Source organism: Branchiostoma floridae, chromosome 9, assembly GCF_000003815.2.
Source record: "Branchiostoma floridae strain S238N-H82 chromosome 9, Bfl_VNyyK, whole genome shotgun sequence".
Taxonomy (NCBI): Eukaryota; Metazoa; Chordata; class Leptocardii; order Amphioxiformes; family Branchiostomatidae; genus Branchiostoma; species Branchiostoma floridae.
The window spans coordinates 14,783,095-14,804,290 of NC_049987.1; the positions used below are offsets into that span (position 1 = coordinate 14,783,095).

A 21,196-nucleotide genomic window follows, 5' to 3' on the forward strand; every position below is an offset into this window, starting at 1 on the left:
CCAACGTAAACAGCTAAATGCATTTACATTCGGGCACTGTATTTACCCGGAGTACTTTGACCTGACGACCGGCGACCTGGTGAACCATGACGTTGCATGTTTATGTATGCTAGACCATTTGTTCCCCACCCCAAGAGCTCTATGCAGTTAAAAAATAGTTCACAAAAACTAGAGTTCGGCGACCTCATACCTCCATGAAATATTTAGAGCTTTTGTAATTTTTGTGCAAATGACTTACACATTTACATGATTTATGCATGGTGATGTTCATCATGTACACATCCTAACATTCCCATCATTGATCATGAAGCACAAGAGCTATGTAACAACCCAAAATCGTGACCATAGCTTGTTCAGAACACGAGATAGCAAAACCGGAAGTTACGCTGCAGTACCAAGGGAAGCCACTAAGGGACCCTTAAATCTAACCATTTACAGATTTCATCACACCAAGTATGAAACCAATTCACCCAGCCGTTCTTGAGTTATCTCGTACACAGACACACACAGACACACAAATGCTAGTGAAAATATAACCTCCATGACATTTCATGGAAGTAATAAAAGCTATCAAACTAGAAAGGCCTTTAAAATTGGCAAAGTTCAAAGTCTCTTTTAAGAAGGGGCAGTTTTTGTCAAGTCTATGCTGTTATGGTTATATTTTAGACTAAAATCCACCTGTGTTTGTCATTCTTTTACTGGTAGCACAGAAAGAAAGCTGACAGAGAGAAAACAAAGTACATTTTCTGTTTTTATTCCTTCTTACACTAAACAGTTGTTTTGACGTGGAAAAATATCAAGAGTACGTACAGACCTCTGTGTTACAAAGCAGAAATAAAGTTTGTGTCACATATTCTTTAGTCTACCAGAATCTAAATCATTTCCTAATTTTGGTCCATAGAATAGCAGATAAGAAATTACAAGTATCGTTTTAAAACACTCTCCTTCAACATAAGTTGTCTTTACTTGTTGTTTATACGAGTGACAATAGTAATGAAAAAAATGGTACACTGGACACGACTATGAATCATCATACCAAAAAAGTGTTTGTGACGTTCTTCATTTCAGTCTTTCTGTAAGCTATGTGCACGTACATTAAGTACCCATTTTCAAGTTCCTTTCTAGGTTGAATATCATATTGTCACCTTCTCCATTTGAAAGAGACAGCCAACTCCTTACTGATACATCTTTACAATGGTGTGAAAATGATAATGAAGCTAACTGACTACCATTTTTTACTTCATCTCCCAAGTTCATGTCTTCCTGTGACCACTAAAGATGGTGTCAGAAGTGGGATTGACTTAAAGTTTGGGCCATTTTCCCTACAGCAGCCCCTGCCTCTTCAGATCCTCGTAGGTCTTCTTGGTGACCACATTACCTGTGGAGTCTTCATACTCCTCCTGAGGTGTGGGGAGAAAAATGAATGATTCAGAGAGGAAGGAAAACTTACTGAAATTGTTCAATTACAGACCACAATGCACATTTCTGGTATCTATTTTCATCTGCAAGTAAACAAAATAGTACTGACCTCCTGGTCTGGCTGCCACCTCTCTGCTGACTTGCTGTTCTTCAGTTTCTCCCATACTGTGTACAAGGCCAAAGTACATGACAAATATTAACATTGAAAATTCTTTACAAGGGGTTTTTAGACCCTTGTAAGTTGTATACCTCAATCTTTCTATTGCCTGACAACATTCAAAGGAAAATAGCTTCATGTACCTTTAGAAATAACACAGAAGTTTTGTATAGTAAGCACAAGTTGTACAAACTGGGCTGTAACTAGGTTTGTTTGATTCACTTACACTCAGCCTAGGTACTCAATTTCACCATTGGATTAAAGTGCCTTACTCAAGGGCACAGCATTCGGGTCTGATAGGGATTCAAACCCCAAACCTTTAGATTCTCAGTCAACAACTGTAGCCACTAGGGGTGGGTACCAGTATGCTTTTACCAGGACAAAACCATTGTTTCTTGTTGGACCAATCCAGAAAAAACAGACCTGAAATAAATAGTGGACTGTATGTTGGACCGATCAGAAAATGGACAGATAATCCCGGCAGGCGTTCAGGTGTTTGGGGGCTCACTGGCCCAAGAAAAAACAAAAGTAGAGAAGAGTCGACACTCATTTTTACCAAGTCTCTACAGTCAAACCTGGTCTAAAACAGAGGCAGTAAGTGTTGTTTACAATTACATGAAGGTAGGATTTTAGGACGGACCTGGAACTGATCCTCTGGACCTGGACCTGAATTTCTGTACTGGCACCCACCCCTGGTAACCACAATACCCCGTTGTTGTTATAAATAGATCATCTTGGGAGGATAGGGTCTGTGGGTCCAAAAAATGGGTCTCCTTAACTACAGGGTGTGAGACTTACGTGCGACAGCATCCTCGATCAGGGTGACGTTAGCGAAGTGAGCAGTGTTGGGGATCCCCAAACATCTCATACCGTGGGCGTGGCGCCACTCCTGGGGTAAAGATGGACAGGTGTCAATCAACGACAAGGTCAACAAACGTCACTTTGAATCTAGAAAAATACTGTGTGCAAATCAGTCTCCTATCATCATGAAGCGTCTGTTTTTTGTTTTAAATGAAAGCTACACATGTTATAACAGAAAGGAAGATACCATTAAAATTAATGTAAAATTATAGTCCACACAAATCTATTTACCGTACATTCATATACCGTTTGTGGTGGAATAAACCATGTGATAGGAGTAGACACCAGGTGTTTTAAGGTTGCAGTCGAACCAAGGTTGTAGTACAAAAACACATCAAGATTGGTGGAGAAGAGGTGAGTACTTCACTTGAGCTTTCCATTATATGTTTCAGTCCCACTGATTAGTCTAAGACTTGTCCAAAATCGGGTGTGTATATTTGAATTGGGGTTTGTACTTTAATCAAGAAAATATGGTAGATTGTAAGATTGGAGGTAATGTCTTGAGAAAGTACTTACAGCAAAGTGTCTCTGGAACGCCTTGGGCCCCCTGTAGGTGTAGTTACCACAGATCTCACAGCTGTAGCTGATGTTCAGGCCATGCAGCTTGTACAGCCAGTATGGGATGGGCTGGGGAAAGAGGAACACAGAAGACACACTTAGAATAGGTGGCCTAACTTCACAACACCAGCTGGAACTTCTTTTTTCTTGCCTGGGTTTGGTTTGGTTTGGTTATACAGATCTCCATTAGTGACTGATACATGTATGTCACTATTCTTCCTGGAGTTCGGGTGATTTGTGGAAAATCACCAATTCTAGACATTTCCATCCGGCAGGCTTTTAGCCAGGCATGCGTCAACGCGTCATCTGGACGCCCTTTTCTTAGAATAACAAGAAATTTTATGCCCCTGGACGCCCTATACTGGGGAGAAAATCCACTGACAAGCATGAAATTCTGATTGACCAGGGATGCTACAAGGTCATCTGTGGTCACAGTCTTCTACTGTGACATCTGTAACAGTATTTTTGCCTCTTGGGATACCTTAGAATGCACTATTTTAACTTAAAATCATCAAAAACTCTGCACCATGGAAGGTGGATGCCCCCAGACCCCCCTACAAAAGTCACTTACCGCGACTCACCAATAAGTTTGGACACCCTATTATAAAATCCTAGCTAAAAGCCTGCCATCCGGTAGTACATCACTTCTATGTTAGCTTCTGCTACCTGTATGGGGAACTGTTCAAATCTTTTGGTGGTGACATCAGTTAATAATTGAATTGAGGAATGAGTTCTAGAGCACTTGTTTAATGACAACAGGCCCTTCCACAAACGAACGGAGGGTGTTTCAGGTGTTGGAATGCCTGTTCGAACGAGCACTTGATCCCATTCCTTAATTTGCCCCTGTGCAGTGAGCAATAAGTGCCCTTGTTCAAAATTCAGACATTATTATAGAGATGTCAAGGTTCGCAGACAGAACAACAGAGAAGCGACAGTATAAAGAGTATAACAAAAGTCAGAGCGAGAAACGACTGTATATAGTGTATAATAAACATTGGATCGAACTACTATCCGGACGGTACCCAGGCTAGTGCAATGCGATATGGCCCACATATAAGCCTAGCACCCCGGTTCACCCATACTCCTTGCGATAAGTGTGTTGGGTTCTTTTACATAGAGGTTTGATGCTTGCAGCTAATGCCTGAAGCTCCACATACATTAGTTGGTATGTTAGGTGAGTGGGAAAATATTGAATAAGGTTTGCAGTGTCTTACCTTGCCATCCCAGCCCAGCGGGAGGTTCTTGGGGTTGTAGATGATCTCGTTCTCTTCGTCTTCACTCTCGCTTTCGCTGAACTCCTCTGCGTCCTCGTCCTCCCGCTCCGTGTCCGTGCGAGCCTGCCGGCGCTGAACGTTCTCGCGAGTGGCCGCGCGGTGCTCCTGGGGAGAGTGGAGGAAGGGAACATCATGGTTAGGAATTGACTACAAACAATAGACCAATCCTGGCAGTCCATCACAATTGAATTAGCAGCTCGACCAATGATAACATGGCAAATAACAATTGGACCAATGATGGCATGGCAATTAACAGTTTGACCAATGGGAGAGTTGCTCCTTTTCTAATTGTTAAAATGATGACTTACACTGAGAATCTCCGAGAGTCGGTAGACCTGTCCTTCAAGGCTGGCGATCTCCTTCTGTTTCTCACTCACATCCCTGTAGACATAAACAAAGACTGTTGAAATCATGTTTCTTTCAAAGGAGTACATACTGTTTTCTTTGTATTTCCTATTTTGAATTACATTTTCCTCCTATAGACAAACACTTAATACAGTCAAAAGTGGTCAAGAAGACTACTCAATAGACTAATAAAATCTGGTGGACGAGTGGTCACTTAGACAGGATTCTTACTGCTTATGTCAATGGTAAAAATTATGTAAGTGGCCACATTGGCCAGGTGGTCCTTATGTAGAGGTGGTCACTTGTCATACAAATTTGACTGACAAATGCTAGATGGTACACAAAAATGACATGATCTGGTCTGGTACTCATCCCTGACACAGATGTTCACCACAACATTGGAAAAAGATGGGTGAAATATCCTACATTTGCTGGCAAATGCTGGTAAGAAATAATAATTGACAAAATCACATGTACTCACTTGGCACCTTTCCCCTTCCCAGGTTTAGACTTGGCAAACAGTGAAGGGTCTAGCTCCTCAAGACTCTTTCCTGAGGAAGGAATATGTCTTTAAGTCAGAAATGTGACAGAATGGAAGTCTTAAGTATATGCAATTTATCATTTTGATCTACATCCTGGAATTCTACCCTACAACCAGCAACAAAATTGTTTGAGAAACAACTTTGAAAGGCGAAAAGTTGTTGCTTGCCATACCTTTTGTGCTGAAGAGCCGCTGAGCTCTCTCCTCCAGGGTTCTGTGACAAGATGGTTCAAGAAAATATCATTAGACATGTACAATGTATCTACTTTTGCCAGCCAATGAAATATGCAGATACATATATAAAATATGTGTGTTACAATAACAAAAAAAGGCCCCAAAGTTGACAAGATTTGTACAGATGCCATCCATACAAAGAAAGATTATGTGCTCATGAACTAATGATATGGCTTACCCTCCACATTTGAGTCCCAGGGCCAACAGGGCTGACTTTAACCTGTCAAGACCGAGGGAGGCCAACTCCTGCAAGGACACATATATGATTAGTGGTGTTACACATGTAAAACATTATTTGGTTACCAAGCTAATTAGCTAGCTGTTTTACTGTTGTCAAGATACATCAAACCTTTAACAGATTACTTTTCTAATATCCTTCATAGCAAATAGCAACTTTTTAATTGACAATGTTGGCAAAGAAAGTACAGTGCATGTACATACTGCAAAATTTCAGATATTAAAACTGGAAGTTCTACTGCAGTACCAAGGGAAGTCCCTAGGGCACTCAAAATCGTGTCCAGTTTTTATCACACCCCACCAACACACCAAGTACGAAACCAAGCTACCCAGCCATTCTCAAGTTGTATTGCTGACCAACAAACATTGCCTAAATATAACCTCCATTTTTAAGAGCTTTTCAATTACAAGACAAAAACAACCAGTGCCAAACACTTGCCTCAGCAGAAGAGAAGGCAGATAGATCCAAATGGGCACCTGAGTGGGCCAAGGCACTGCTAGCCTCTTTCTGAAGGGAAACAGGGAAGAAAGAAATACATCAGGAATATATAATAAACAGTACATTTGTATATACTGATACACACTGTTCAGCCAGACTGATGCACATGGTAGGAGAAAAGTACATCCTGAGAAAAGAACTCTACAAAAGACCTGAGTCAGCATACAGATGTGCTCTACGTGGCAGAGACTGTTATTCTCATACAGGACTGTTTAACCATAGCCGAACCTGTAGGGCTGGTATCAATTAGGATTTTACTATGGTCATTACTGACTAAAGGGTGCCATATACATGTATGTGTATATATGAAATGAAAACTAAATATGTTTTCCTTCACTTGTTTTCGAGGCACATACTCGAAATCCATAGTTTTGAAAAGAAATACTTTAATATACAAAATGAACTATGCATAGCTCCAAGCTATAAAACAAAGAGCCCTCTAGTGATTTGATGAGGAAGTGCAGTACATACAGGCCAGCCAGGGAAGGTGCCAGTCTCCCACTGCAGGTTGAAGTCCCTCATGACTTGTTCTACCTCCTCGTTCAGGTCCAACAGGGGGTGCACACGGGCACAGAAACCCTGCAGGTAGTCCAGCAAGGTCAGGAGATAGCTGGAGAAAAAAACACGCACAAGATAAAGGTCTCCTCTTTGATAACATTTCTTCTAAAGTTTTTTTTTTGTGTGTGTCAAAAACATGGAAAAGGTACAAGTAGGAATAAATAATCACATAGTCTTGTAATTTTAGTAGGTTCTGAAAAATGCATTCCATTAGACATACATGGTAGAAGACCATTGAAAAATATGCACACAAAAAATACAAATAGAAATATAGTCAAAATTGCTGAAGAAGATCACTCGGTTCCAACAAAATCTGGTCAATGTATCATGTATATGGACAGGTGTACAGTATAGGCATAGTCACATAGTTGAAGTTTTTTAGTTTTTAATGCTTGTTTCAACTGGGAAATTTATCTGGCGGACCAGCAAATTGTCGTCACATTGGACAGATAATCATTATGTACATTACATGTACAGGTTTGACTGCAGACTCATTTGAACTATATAGTATATCTAAAAAACAATCTATTCTAATGTTCTGAAATAAAGATATTTTTATCTGACCAAGATAGTGAAAAACTGAATACTTACTCCTTGTACTGAGCATTCTTCCTGTCTTTGGCGATGTCAAAGAACTGGTCAAACACATTCAGGTACGTGATGTAGTCAACTTTCTGTGGTGTGACAAAAAAGGAGATCATTAGAAGTAATTCAAAGAAAGTCACACTGCCAAAGGAGGTTACCTCCTTGCACTGCCCAAGAAACTTCTTTACTTATGTATCAAAATATTGTTAATAAATCAAAATTCACCAATATCCAAAACCCCGACTGTATTTATGCTGTTTAACAATGCATTTACTTTAGTTACAACAATACATTTTGAATTTTTTTAGAAGACAGCGAGTTCAGCATGTAGCCTGTTGTTGTTGGGCAATATTGGTCCTCTTCCACATGGGGCCTGACCAATGGAAGGGCTGCTAGAAGATTGGCTTAGTCAGGTAAGTTAAGCATGTTATACACAGGCTTCTAGTGGCTAATCACAGTTTCTTCTCAATTCATCAAAATTTCTATTATACTACACTACATTAAAAAGGATCTAAGAAAAAGATATCACATACCTCTATACTCTTGAGGTTGATGTACTTTTCAAAACACTCATGGAGGTCCAGATACTTCCCGTATCCTTCCTCATCTGTAAAGTCCACCATAGCTGGAAGCAAACACAGAAAAATCAAAACTACAGCAGTTGTTTCTGTGAAGTACTGTTAACCTCAAACATTTGTGGTAAGTACTATTTTTGCGACGTCTCTCCACCATAATTAAAATTGTGTTTTAGTGCTGTACATATAGATCTGCAAACTGAAAACATACCAAAACTTTCCACTTCTACCATGGGATAAAATAAAAACATCTCATTTTCACATTAATCAGTCATATTCTGGGAAACTTTCTGACATAGCTGAGTCAATTCCTCCTCCCCGAAGGTGTTGTCAAAAAGTTGCATGTATAAACTACTAATAGTGTTTTAGATGTTTGTGTTAATGTCTCACCTTCATCAGTAGGGTTCTCCCTTGCCTCTTTCACCATTTCAAACTCAACTGACATCGGCACACTGATCTGTAACATACAGAAAAGGTATCAAAACTGGAAGTTCTGCTGCAGTACTAGAAACAGTCACTAGGAGGTCAATAATGAAATCTGTCCTTTGTTTTGCTGACACCTACGAACACACCAATATCATTAAGATCCATCCATAACTCATCAAGTTATGTTGTCCACATACATTCTAACAGGTTTAGTAATTTAAGTTTAGCACATTTATTTTTTTACATTTATTTTGTCAATGTACAGCTCAATGTTCAAGAATGATAAAGAATGAACAGAACTTAGTTTTAAAAGCCTGTAGTAGCAGGGTGGTGCTATTCAAACATCTAGAAACATGTGGAAAAGACTAAACTTTACGTAACCAACACCAAGTTAGATTGGGACTTAAAGTTTAGTCTTTTCCACAATACCATTTACCAACACTGATGAACTTTCATGCTAAGATCTAGAAACTTAAAACTAGAACCCATAGTCTTGTTATGTTAATGAACCCACGGTCTTGTTAACGATGAACTTACCTCATTTGGATGTTTCCTGTGGAAGTCTTTGATAGCCTTGAGACGGGAGTAGAACTCCTGGAACTCGTTGGGACCAGATAAGGCATCAACTTCTTCTTTTCTCAGGCTGGAAAAGGAGTCAAACTTTATCAACAGACAGCATTGCTGCAATAAAATTTGTTACAGGGAAAGATGCTATGAAATTTCCAAATGGAAATTCATTGTTCACAGTATGTATAAATACTTCTTAAGTTCATTTGTAGCATTTTGTGAAACTAAAAGATTCTCTTACATGAGTGAGAATTAAGGAGAAACATAAGAGGAAGAAGACAGTGTCTTACCCATCCTTGTCTTCGTACAATTCCTTCAGGTTAGCACACACTTCCATGTACCTCTATGAAATAAAGAAATTAAACAAAGTTAAAAAAGGACCAATTTGAGTGAAATTTGTGCGTTTTTGTGCAGGTGTACATCTACAGTCAGAAGTTTTTGTTGGGGCCATAACGTCTTAAGATAAGGTACCGGTAGAAATGCAAATTAGACTAACTCCACATTAGAGATTGATAGTAAGTAACTAACTATTACATAACTCCGGGAGGGACGTAAAATGGGGGTCCCGTGCTCGAGGAGGTGCCTAGACCACGTTTAACAGCCTCATTACTCATACTTGGGGTACCTACTGGCTGGCAAAATACACCTGGTGATTAACGTTATACTACATGTAGTAACTTGTAACAGATTGGCATGTACTAGTAATTTGGCACAAATATGTGTTGGATAACTTGGATACCTAACGTTATGCGTACAAATTAAGAACAATATGAGGGATAAACTCACATCCAGAAGCTGTTTGCATCTCTGTTCTGAGTTGATCTGTTCCCGATGCTGAAAAGTAAATAGAAAAGAGATCATGTCATTTTTGACTCAAAACAATTTTTCTGCAAGAAAAAAAAGCTTCTACAGCACTCTCCAACAAATCTTTGAATTCTTTACAACTACTATACTAGGTATTACCTTTAGTATCAGCATCTAACCCACCAGGCAGCTTGCAATTGCAGTTCTTACTTAATTGGAACGTTATATAGCAAAAAGTTGAAAAACATCACAAAACTGTGTCAAAATTTGCCCCCCTCCCCCTTTAAAATTTCACCACGCACAAAAAGATGAGGAAAACTTCTGGCGTATTTTGCTTACCGATCCAGGTTTGTGTAACATTTCCTTCACCATGGCGTCCATAAGACGTTCCCTCTCCTCGTGATACCGTCTCTGTTGCTCAAGAAGTGTCTCCATTTCAGATAAAGGTGATTTTCCGTAGCACTTGTGAAATGACTGCAAAGATCACGAAACGTCTGCTCGACACCGGTTGCAACGCATGCTGGGACGCTACCAAATAGCGTCCTCTGGCGTCTTATTCCCTTACTGCAAAGTTTAGCGTTATGTCTCTACAGTGTATCAGGAAAGTTGCGTTTGAGAACCTTTTTAGGCCCGGGCCTTTCTAAAAAAAAAAACCCCGTTTCTTATATGGTAATGATGAGTGCGTCCGGTAGACCATTAACTAATGAAGAATGCTAATTCGATCTTGATAAATGAATTTTCAAAGGCACTATAGCGTTAGCTTCTTCAGCTTCTTTTTCATATAAAATAATGGCCCAGCCCATGACTAATTAGATATCTATGCAATGATGTTCGTCCAGGGATGAAGACCTAAGGACATTTAACGTTACAAACAAAACAGACCTAAACAGCTCAACTCCGAGCAGATATTGGGCGGACAAATATAATATCATTTTGATTGTGAATGTTCACAATACAATTCTGAAAGAAGAAATCTTTTCCTTGAAATCAACGAAATTTCCCAAGCTTTTCACATCTTCATGATCTTACCGACCAACAAAAAAACAATATTTTTGCCTAAGTCGTCCAACCCCTTTATCTATGAAAATGTTGGACAATTTATATCCCACTGCATACGGAAAAGAAGTCAATGACTCAAACTCATCAAAGACCATCAAAAAGCTATTTAGAATAGATGTTATTTCCCTTTTGATTTACCTATGAATCTTATTTTCCTTCTTTGTTAAGTATACAATTAACGGGGGCCGCCCTAAGACGGTTCCCGTCGTAAGACGGTACGGATTTTTTGCTGATCTTATTATCCATAAGTACACCGTGTTTGTTGCCACTGACTATGCTGATTACAAAGGTAAATAAACCAGGTCCATGCACACAGCTTTAATTTGCATTCCAAGTATACTTTAACATATTTACTTCATGTCTTTTTTAAAAACAGAATTCTAACAGTAATGTTGACAGTGCTGAATCACTGCGGTCACCGGCCTCTGCGTATTGGCGGCTCGTGTCGCTAACTATACGAACTCTTCCAAGCAGTCACACAACTGCCATGATACACATAAATAAAGCTCCATAAAACACTATGAATATGGGTCTTCAAATGTTTGTTGAGTAGAAAAGCAACCAAAAGGAAGCGACATAAACATTGCCACCATTATACTCCCAAGGGAGTGTGGCCGTGAAGGTGGCAGACTAGAGAACGCTCTTTGGAGTCCAAAGATTTATTTGACTGTAACAAATGATTCGTGCTGTCTATGAAAATAAGACTTGATAGAGAGATGTAGATGATATTTTCATATAATCAGACAGAGTTTTGTTGATGTTGGCGGTGTCGTTTTTTCGTAATGGTTTTTTTAGTCGGGCATTCACAATCAGTGCATTCAGCCCATTGCCCGTGAAAACATCAGCTGGATTGTTCTAGGTACAGCCTTCCTCATGTGAGACAAGAAGTACATACAGTCACGATTTTACTGTCAAAAGAAAGCTAAAATATCATACTGTTAATTTTGTTCTGTGTACTTAAATTTACCACTTACTTCTGAAGAGAGCAAAATGTAAAAAAGCGTACCAAGTTAGGCACACTGTCCAGCGTAGCACAAAATTGGAAGGTTACATACACGAAATTGTCTCACAGTGTTTGCCGCTTGTAACACGCGGCGCGAAAGGTTCATGAACCACATGAATGCATTTCTTATTCAAGTATGTTGTTCAAATCTATGTGTAAAAAATCCAGTCATCAAAATTTGACCACTCTCAGGCAACTAGCGATGGAGCGCCATGAGTTTGAGCGCAAGAAAAGGGGCACCTCCCGTTAATCCACTGCCACGAAGCTAGGACACGAGAAGAGGGCCACGAGAAGAAGCCTGAAGAAGCCACGCCTTTGTTTAGTCACGTGCTTTAAATTTTCCCCGCGCATTTTTACAAACCGTGCAATTCATTCACGGAAACCCCGTACTTGGGTGAAGCTTTGTGAAGTCGCCATTTTGACGGAGCTGAAAGAGTTGTGCGCGATTTCCCCCCATATTTCTTCCAATTCCTGGTTTACTTTCCTTTAGGTAAGTCGAATTTCTATACATAGACTATCTAGATATATAGTCCTATTTAATTTTTGCAATTTTGTCTTCATACCTGTTTTTCTATGTTAGAAATCGTTGAATGAAAGATGCTTGGTGGTAGCGGCGTTTTCGGGCGTTTATTTTCGCCACGTTTTCTACATCATGCCGGCTTCTTTATTATGAGGTTTCTCGTGGAAAACACAATATCAAATATCAGCGATCCCTTTAATATATTCCCGCAACCACCCTGAATTAAGAAAATATTAGGTTTTATTTTTTAGTTGAGTTTTGCGTGATTTCTGAGGTAAAATGTATGGTGAATATTTTTGTGGCGGTGCGTAGGATGTGATTCAGTCGCCGCCATGCCGGTATATTTTTAGGCGTCGTAAAAAACATATCATTCGTAGGTACAGATTTTTGAGTCCTGTCGACGATAAGCAAAATAAGACTTAGATCAAGTGATTTTAAGACGTAATCGTGTAGTAAATACTTCAAGGAGGGAGTGAAATTCTCTTTTGTCTTGGTATCGGTAGTTGGCACGCCATGCGTATGGCAGCTTGTGGCAAAATATTGCTGTTTTTTCCGCTACACTGTTAGACCCCTGTGTTTTTCTTCATGTAACGAAACCCCAAATATTTCACAAAATGTGATTTAAATTTATCTCAGTCCCAGTCGTGCGATTTGTAGTTATGTCTGGAAAGGTCCACGTTTTCCTTTGTGTAAAAGGAGGGCACGGCGTGGGTTTCGCGTCCCCTTTGTGTTGCCGTCTATGAGTCATGAATAAATCAACAGTCATTATGCATGGCGTTGCACGTGGTGTGGGCCCAGCCACATGGCGAAAACATGCACTTTACAAATCCATTTTTTTTACACCAGGCCGAAACGTTTTAGATGTCCAAAGCCATTTGATCTGTTAAAAGTATGTTCAATCTTTGTGAATCAGCAGCTATTTAGCCTGATTTTTGATTTTTGTTTAGATAGCAACAAAGGGATAGGACTCTCATGATCTAATAATAATAATGAGTATCTAAGTACAGAAAAGTAAACTAATGGGAACGAAAACTGGCAAACCTGAAAGATTATTGCAATTTTGTGGACATTTTCTGGACATGCATACCAATCAAGCCATTGTATTGAATTGCATGGTAAAAAGTTAGTTAACTTACACAGCAATCACTGCAGAGCAGAAATAATTACATTCTAAACAGTGAGTAGATTTTTTTGACATTTATTATTTGAAGCAGATGGGTTGGCTAGACAGGCAATTATACCTTGTTATTCTTAAAGGTAGTAGTCAAAACATGGAGCTAACACCTCACAGATGGGACTGTCAACCCCCCTGGGTGAAAATCAGATTTGATTTGCATAAGAAATGAAAGGGCCAGTCTGGGAAGGAACAATAGCAATTAAGCCTTTTATGTGGCCTATAAAGGAGACAGGTGTTGAACACCTGGTCAGTTCAGTCGCGAGAACTTTTGTAGGTAGGTGCAGTCGGGTCTTGTGTGTTGCTTTTTGCCAGTTCTATAAGTTTATCATTGACTTGCTTAATCGTCCCCCTTAGTAGACTTGTAGTTGTACTTTCATATGTGTAGCATTTGGTTCTTAGTTTTGTTTTTGTTGTAATGTGTAACATTTGTGCGATTTTGTGTGGCCTCTCTGTGGTGCAGTGTGTATAACTGTGTGCCGTTCCTCAGTACGTAGCTGTGGGAACATACCGTATCTGCCATGTCTGCAGAAGGCGAGGACCAACCGCAGGCCATGGAGGAGACCGAGCAGCAGGAGCCCATGGAGACCTCGCAGAGTGGCGACCAGGGCCTGCCGCAATCCGTACAAGATGCACTAAACAAGATGTATGAAGAAGGTAGGTCTCTTTGGGTATTCAATCTTAAAACAGAGAAATCTTGAATTTGAAATGATTATTTTCAGTTAACACTGTGCCTCTCTACCACAAAATTATTACACACTCACACACTCACTCCCCGGTTTAACATGATTGCTTTTGTATGCAAACACAACAGAAATATCCTTTTCTACAATCTTGTCACGAAAATAAACATTAATAGAATCGTTTTTCCTTGCATTTGACATCATCTTTAAAGTTGCTAAAGGAAATATATGGTACTTTCAAAGTTGACATTACTCCTTGTTTCTGTAATGTAAAACTGCAATATTTCATTGGGGGAAGGCTTAGTTAAAGAGAACTAGAATTTTGGCTTATCTTTTTTAACATATCATTTTAAAATTCTTTGTAGGTGTTCTTTCACCTGAGGACCTGGACGAGAGAGCGTTGGACGCCCTGCGCGAGTTCGACGAGTCTGGCGCCCACGACGTCCTGAAACAGTTCGCTGAGAGCGACCTATCACATGTACAGAACAAAAGTGCGTTCCTGTGTGGCGTCATGAAGACGTACCGACAACGGAACAAGAACAAACAGAACCAACAGGGCGATGCTTCCAAGAAGGGACCTGATGAGACAAAAATCAAAGTAAGATTTTTATAAGTCACTTGGCATTTTAGTTGATGCCAATATAGGTGAATATTTGCAGACGTTGATAATTTGTGGTACTGGAAGATTAATAGTAACATCTTTATTCGTTTCCTAGGAAATCCTGGACAGAACGGGATACAAACTTGATGTGACGACAGGACAGCGCAAGTACGCAATGCCGGTCACAGAGGAAGAAGAGAAAGAAATGACAGACAAGCTCACACAGGTATGGAGTCAACGCCATGCGCACGCCATGCACTATGTCTCATCTCATGTCTATTATGTAAAACAGCATAGCTTGGTGTAAGGAATTGTGTTAATTTGCAGCTTGCCCATGCAGGTTATGCTGTATGGGGATGTAAAATCATGTTTTTTTACAATGAATATGTATTGCATGCATGCTATGAACACAACTTAGCAAAGTTTAGCTGTCTTTGAAATGGCTGTGAATTGGCTACAACATAGAAAGTTTTTGCATTGTTGGTTTAACAATATTACCAATATATCTTAAGTTGCAGAAGCTTCTTTTACCATCCACAATGTTTTACAATGTTTGCTTTCAGAGATGATATATATATATAGTATAACTAGAAAGTAGATTTCTTTTCTGTTGCAGAAGCTTGTAGCTTCTAATTGTCTTGCACTTTTGAATCTTGCTACAACAATGCCTTTGTCTTGAGCACTATAACTTGTTGGGAATGAAAGATGGCCAGTTTTTTTCTTTTGTAACAGCCGCCACTGTTGCTGCGTGATTTGTTGACTTGCATTGAGTAGAATGTGCCTGCTTCTTATGTACAGAAGTAGCTGTAGTAACTAGTGTTCTGAAAATACACACGTAGCACTACTATCCTGTAGACCACTTGGTACAGATAAACAGGAAAAACCGTAAAGGGAAACTTCTGACTTTCTGTTCAAGTAGTATCGGGTTATCACTGTGTCTTGTGTTCGGCAATCAACTTTGGAAAATGTTTCAAAAACTATTCCATGTAATTGATTAGTTAATACTGTGCTAATGTCTGATGTACAGGGCTCAAAATTAGATGAGAGAATTCTGTTGGTTTGTTATATTCCACTACAGTCAAAATTTACATGATTTTAGGGCTTGATTTGGCACCGTTAGAAATGAAATTTTGCTAGTGAAGCTGCTGTTGATGATGATATAAATTATTTGAGCCCTGTGATTGTGTAATCCAACTTTCTTTCCTGACATTGTGAAAGATTCTTTTGGCACTTTCAATCTTCTGTGCTATCAGATCTTGCACCAAATTCACACCAAAAAATGGAAAAAGGAAGACAAGGTCGAATGGAAAGTTGGTGGTTGATACAATAATGTTCTTGGAGAGCAAAGTTTTACAACGTTGCTTTCTCCCGTTTCAGCAAGGACATACCTCCCAGAGTAGCATGGCAAGTCCAACTTTTCTTCCTGGCTGCTCGTTCCATGTTCAGAATTCCTGACAATTTCAAACTGACAATTTACTGACTTTTTTGGATGGGAGGTTAAGCTCAGTGAGAGCCAGATGGGCCAGGCTAATGTTGTTTGGGCAATTCTTTGAAGCAAGAAAAAAGAGGGGGAAAAGGCGTATTGTATGGGATACGACAAAATTGTTTCTTTGAAACATTGGCAAAATGGTCAAAAGAAATGCATCACCACGACTTGCATTGGGCTGGCCCTGGTACGGTTGTGGTCTGGCTGGTCTTACACTGATGTGCTCTTTATACAGGTGTTTGTTGGTAAGATTCCGAGGGACATGTATGAAGATGAGCTCATACCACTGTTTGAGAAATGTGGAACCATCTTTGACCTCAGGTAGGTCTCCCTCTCGTGTCTTGTATTTAAGCCTCCCTGCTTGGTTTTATTGTTGGCACAGGTGTTTGTCAGTAAGATACCGAGAGACATGTTTGAAGATGAGCTCATTCCTCTGTTTGAGAAGCCCGGACCCATCTTTGACCTCAGGTATGTCCCAAGAACTTGTGAGTTGTCTTATCATATCTTGTCTACCTTCTCGAGTAACCTCCTTTAATATGGCTGCCAGTGCTCTTCAAACTTAACTAAAAAGACTATCTACTAACTTATTTTTTAAAACTTAAGTTCTAGAATCTATAAGATTGTTGGTCTAAAATTTTTACGTAAGCAAGATAGCTGCACTTTGAAGTTCCCCTTATAAAATCTCTTATAAACATTCTCTGAACTGAAGAGTGGTTTGCCTTTTTGCTGTGACTATTTACTTCCCTGTTCTTACCAAAACTTTTTTTAAAGAAAACAAGCAAATATACTTCTGTGTGCAGCTAGGCATTGTAAATGAATGTAAAACATAAAATGTAAGCCGAGTTAGCACAAAGACGAAATTACCCCTCCCCACATTGTAGGCTGATGATGGACCCACTCAGCGGACAGAACAGAGGCTATGCTTTCGTCACGTATACCACTAAGGAATCTGCACAGGATGCTGTCAAACAGGTGAGGTTATCGTGGAATGGTTGTATAATTCGTATGTAAACTTAGAAGACAGCAAGATAGCTTTTTGAAATCATTTTGCATAGTCATAGTTCTATTTATTGTTGCCCCAGCATTTTGAACTGAAAGACATCTGTAGCATTCTAGTACTAGTAGTAGTTAAGCATATTTGTGTTAGGCACAATTATTCATCAATTGAAAGGCAAGGTCTTTTAAACTTAGATACATGTACCAATTGTTTTACTTGTTCATCTCTTCAGCTTGACAACTATGAGATCAGAAAGGGACGCTGGCTGGGTGTGTGCATCTCAGTGGCCAACAACCGGTTGTTCGTCGGCTCTATCCCCAAGAACAAGAGCAAGCAGGAGATCTTCGACGAGTTTGGCAAAGTCACAAGTGAGTTTCTCTTTGTCTTAGATATGGTTTAGGTAGAAAGGAAGTGTGTTATTGCCTCTTAAACCGTAGGTTAGGTAGTTGAGAAGTGTGCCATCATCTCTAAACCTCTGGTTTGCGCCAGGTATAGTGAGATAACAGATTAAAGATGGTTGCAGCTATTTTGTCAAGTACTGTGACTAACTCGCATAATAGCTTGGTGGCCCTTTTTTCGTTGTACTTCTCGACAAGTTTTTCTGTAGCATAATTTCAATCACAAAACACCCTGAAAACTTCCTTTTGCTCTTACTGCAGGATAGAATGAGAAAAAAAAAGAAATGAATTTACAGTATGGTCTGAAATAATTTGTTGTTATTTATCCATAGACGGGCTTAAGGATGTGATCATCTACTACATGCCTGAGGACAAGAGAAAGAACCGAGGCTTTGCCTTCCTGGAGTACCTGTCACACAAGGAGGCGTCGCTGGCCAGGCGAAGGCTCATGAGCGGGCGCATCAAGGTCTGGGGCAACATCACAGTCACGGTCGACTGGGCCGACCCCATCGAAGAGCCAGACGATGAGGTCATGTCGAAGGTCAGTGGACGGAAAAGGGTCAACCACTGAACCCAGGGGGTGATCGTTGTGTATTTGAGAAAGAACACAGCATTGTTTTACCTTAGAGTTAAAAGTATATTTTGGCCCTCATAGTTCTTTCATTGAGCTGGTCTGTAGAAAACATGGTAGATAAAATGGAGGATGGTTGGGGTGTGTTGCTGTGTTATTTCTCATGTCCCTTGGACTTCTTTTAGGATATGAGCCATTCTAGATTTGCTGTCAACTTCAGAATTCAAAGGGGAATTCAAAGGGGAATTCAAGAGTGGACTGATTTTAATAGCTGAAGTTCAAGCATTTTAAATCATGTTCACTCAGCTTCCTTGTTGCAGTCATTGAAGTTGACAGTAGATCACCGTGACTGATATTGCTGGTGAAGTCAAAGGGATTCTCACAAGATCATTCACTGGAACTATCTGAACTGGAAAATGCTGTTTGATGTGTTCTTTGCATCCAAAAGCTGCCCATTGTTTTGCTAAACAGAGGAACGGTTCTGTCCATGTGTGCGTGCATGTGTGTGTTGGTGTGTGTGTGTGTTTCTCTGTCACTGTCATTTCACTTGAAATGTTTCAATGGTTTTCAGCAATGGAAACAAGTAACACCCCCTATCCAGGAATTCAGGTAAACTGGATCGGGACTGGCCGCGGCCCTTCCCTGTCCGCTGGCCCTCCTCTTGGTTGACCCCCCCCTACTGTGCCACCCCCATGGGCGCCTCCGTGACCCTCCGCGCGCGCTGCCTCCCCCCTCATAGCAAAGGGCATACATAGTTCAGAGGTCATAGATGGGTAGCAGTGTGAGAAAAAACACTTTTCTCTGGGCAGTTGTTAACAGTCCTTCTGCCTCCTGCCCAACAGGTTAAGGTGCTGTATGTGAGGAACCTTGCTGTTGAAGCTGCCGAGGAGATCATCCAAGCAAAGTTTGAGCCGTACGGGACAGTAGAGAGAGTCAAAAAGATCAAGGACTACGCCTTCGTCCACTTTGAGAACAGAGAAGATGCCATCAAGGTTGGTATTGCTGTACTGTAATGTATTGGTGTTACTTCAATATCTCTGATGTTGTATCCAAAGGAGTGCATTGTCTTGTCATTGTCATTTTATTGATGCACATTTCTGTCTGACAGGCCATGGAAGATCTGAATGGCAAGGAGCTGGAAGGGTCTGCCATGGAAATCTCACTCGCCAAGCCACCATCGGAGAAGAAGAAAGAGAGGAAGAGGCAGAGAGAGCAGGAAAAGATGATGGGCGGGTAAGCTACAAGCGGTATTTGTCTTAAGCTCCTTTGTTACGTTTAAATCATCATCTTCTGATACTATTTTAAGATTATGGCCCATTGAATAGAACAAGATCGGTTTCCAGTAAAGAAATAGATATTTCTGGAAAAGATATTTGTATCATTGCTTATCGAAGCCAAGCATCAGCAATGTTTATATAAGCCATTATTTGATAACTATGCGATAACAGATGTTTGATTAGGTCTGCAGAAAGAAGGATCATTATAAGTGGCAGTTTGTGAAATGAGAGGAAAAATCAGCGCACGCAGCGTTTAATGTACCCTTGTGTTTTTCAGCTATGACTACGATGGGTTTGGTGGTGGCCGCGGAGGCCCCATGCGTGGTCGAGGCCGTGGTGGTTTCGATCGCCGCGGTCGAGACTACGGGGGAGACTATGGCTACGGTGGCGGCTATGACGACTACGGCTATGGGGGATACGCCGAGGACTACCGTGGAGGCTACGATGACCCTTACTACAATGACCCCTACTACGGTGGCGGTTACGACCGTTACGATGACTATGGCTATGGTGGTGGTTATGGTGGCCGCGGCGGCCGTGGCCGCGGTGGTCCGATGGGCCCTCCCCGCGGGGGCATGGGACCCCGCGGTGCTCCTCGGGGCCGTGCTGGCTTCTCGCCACGAGGCGGGGCCGCCCGGGGAGGCCGCGGCGGCCGAGGGGGGACGCAGCAGCGCGGTAGAGGGGGTCGCGGGGGCGGCCGTGGGGGTGGCACTAGGGGGGGCGCCAAGAGGAAGGCTGACGGGCAGGGAAATCAGGGGCCCGACACGAAGCGCCGTGCCAACAACCAAGGAGGAGGCCAGTGGCAGTCTGCTCCCATTGCTCAGCAGCCTCTCGCCAGCCAGGACTGGGGCGGCCAGGGCTACAGCGGCGGATCTTCCAGCGGTGGTCAGGAATGGTACCAGGACTCCTACGGCCAGCAGTGGAAATAGGAAGGAAAGGGTTCCTCTCTTCTTGGCTGGTACTTCCAAATTGGATGACACGAAATCTGATGTCGGCCCTGATAACTACCTCTGTTTTGGCCATCATGGAAGATAATTATTGGAAACTGGCATCCTGTTTCCGTACCGCCCACATGACTTTATATCCATTCTCCTTTGACGAAAGTCCCCACATGAAGATCTTTTGGAGTATACCAAGTATATCTTTCCTAGGATTACATAGTAGTGAAAGCTTGTGCTGTGAATTTTTGTGAACCATTCCATGTGATTGCTCTATTCTGTCTGGCTGCCTGGACACAAAAACTCCAGAATTGCCTAAGGAAAGACTTTATTGGATTTAACCCTTTTGATGAGACTCCGCAGGACTTACCTATTCTCTATCATCAACAGCAGATTTCAATCCAGGTTCTTAAACTTTGTCAGAGGGTTTCACCCGACTAACTTTGCTGTAAATTTGCCAAAGTGTTTGTGTCACTCGGCTCTGAATTTCCAGACGCCGCAGCGACGTGTGTGTTGTAGACAAACTTTTTTATTTAGGCCTATTCCTCTTGCAACCTTTTTATATCTCTAGAAAGTTACAGTAGACTTATTCAACTGTTTGTTTTATTTGGAAAGTAGAGCAAACTGGAAAGTCAATTAGAAACAACTGTGTAGTGGATTGGCGTAATGTTTGGTAGAACCGTAATCTATATATGTGTAATCATTGTATCATTTAATCCTTACCTTGAAAACATAAATAAAGAAAGTAGCCACCCAAAACATGGTGAAAAAAGGACAAAAAAAGCAACAAATGTCTACAATTTCTTGACATTCTGTCTCGCATTTTATTGTTGGACTGAAATTCAGTTC

General features: G+C 40.9%; 2 protein-coding genes across 6 annotated transcripts; one reads left to right on the forward strand and one right to left on the reverse strand.

The window, feature by feature from the left end:
* Window positions 1–738: 738 nt before the first annotated feature.
* LOC118423160 (splicing factor 3A subunit 3-like) lies at window positions 739–10,177 on the reverse strand. Its single transcript, XM_035831171.1, has 18 exons — window positions 9,980–10,177; window positions 9,623–9,670; window positions 9,127–9,179; window positions 8,807–8,912; window positions 8,234–8,300; window positions 7,802–7,893; window positions 7,275–7,357; window positions 6,597–6,735; window positions 6,066–6,134; window positions 5,568–5,635; window positions 5,329–5,369; window positions 5,096–5,165; window positions 4,578–4,650; window positions 4,210–4,374; window positions 2,954–3,064; window positions 2,375–2,465; window positions 1,529–1,584; window positions 739–1,400 (listed from the first exon to the last, which is right to left on the reverse strand). Exons 1-18 carry the CDS (start codon window positions 10,073–10,075, stop codon window positions 1,323–1,325), a joined length of 1,506 nt encoding a protein of 501 aa, XP_035687064.1. The 5' UTR covers window positions 10,076–10,177; the 3' UTR covers window positions 739–1,322.
* Window positions 10,178–12,011: 1,834 nt separating this feature from the next.
* Window positions 12,012–21,150, forward strand: LOC118422459 (heterogeneous nuclear ribonucleoprotein R-like). Of its 5 annotated transcripts, none has more exons than XM_035830048.1 (12): window positions 12,012–12,192; window positions 13,887–14,053; window positions 14,445–14,677; window positions 14,796–14,906; window positions 16,058–16,084; window positions 16,402–16,487; window positions 17,048–17,138; window positions 17,396–17,531; window positions 17,894–18,102; window positions 18,975–19,124; window positions 19,241–19,365; window positions 19,687–21,150. In XM_035830048.1, exons 2-12 carry the CDS (start codon window positions 13,918–13,920, stop codon window positions 20,336–20,338), a joined length of 1,956 nt encoding a protein of 651 aa, XP_035685941.1. In that variant the 5' UTR covers window positions 12,012–12,192; window positions 13,887–13,917; the 3' UTR covers window positions 20,339–21,150. The 5 variants fall into 5 exon arrangements, with proteins under 5 accessions (XP_035685941.1, XP_035685940.1, XP_035685942.1 ...); XM_035830047.1 differs by lacking the exon at window positions 16,402–16,487 and adding an exon at window positions 16,549–16,634; XM_035830050.1 differs by lacking the exon at window positions 16,402–16,487 and adding an exon at window positions 16,549–16,634 and having other exon boundaries at window positions 12,052–12,192; window positions 13,928–14,053.
* The last annotated feature ends 46 nt before the right edge of the window (window positions 21,151–21,196 follow it).

What these genes read in the sequence shown, in the direction of transcription:
- LOC118423160 (XM_035831171.1), bottom strand. Translation starts at nt 10,075, where the DNA reads ATGGAGACACTTCTTGAGCAACAGAGACGGTATCACGAGGAGAGGGAA. An exon ending in CTGGGACTCAAATGTGGAGG is followed by an intron (nt 5,370 to 5,567) that starts GTAAGCCATATC and finishes ATCTTGTCACAG; the next exon opens with AACCCTGGAGGAGAGAGCTC. An exon ending in GGTGGCAGCCAGACCAGGAG is followed by an intron (nt 1,401 to 1,528) that starts GTCAGTACTATT and finishes CCCACACCTCAG; the next exon opens with GAGGAGTATGAAGACTCCAC.
- LOC118422459 (XM_035830048.1), top strand. Translation starts at nt 13,918, where the DNA reads ATGTCTGCAGAAGGCGAGGACCAACCGCAGGCCATGGAGGAGACCGAG. An exon ending in ACGATGAGGTCATGTCGAAG is followed by an intron (nt 18,103 to 18,974) that starts GTCAGTGGACGG and finishes CCTGCCCAACAG; the next exon opens with GTTAAGGTGCTGTATGTGAG. An exon ending in ACAGAGAAGATGCCATCAAG is followed by an intron (nt 19,125 to 19,240) that starts GTTGGTATTGCT and finishes TCTGTCTGACAG; the next exon opens with GCCATGGAAGATCTGAATGG.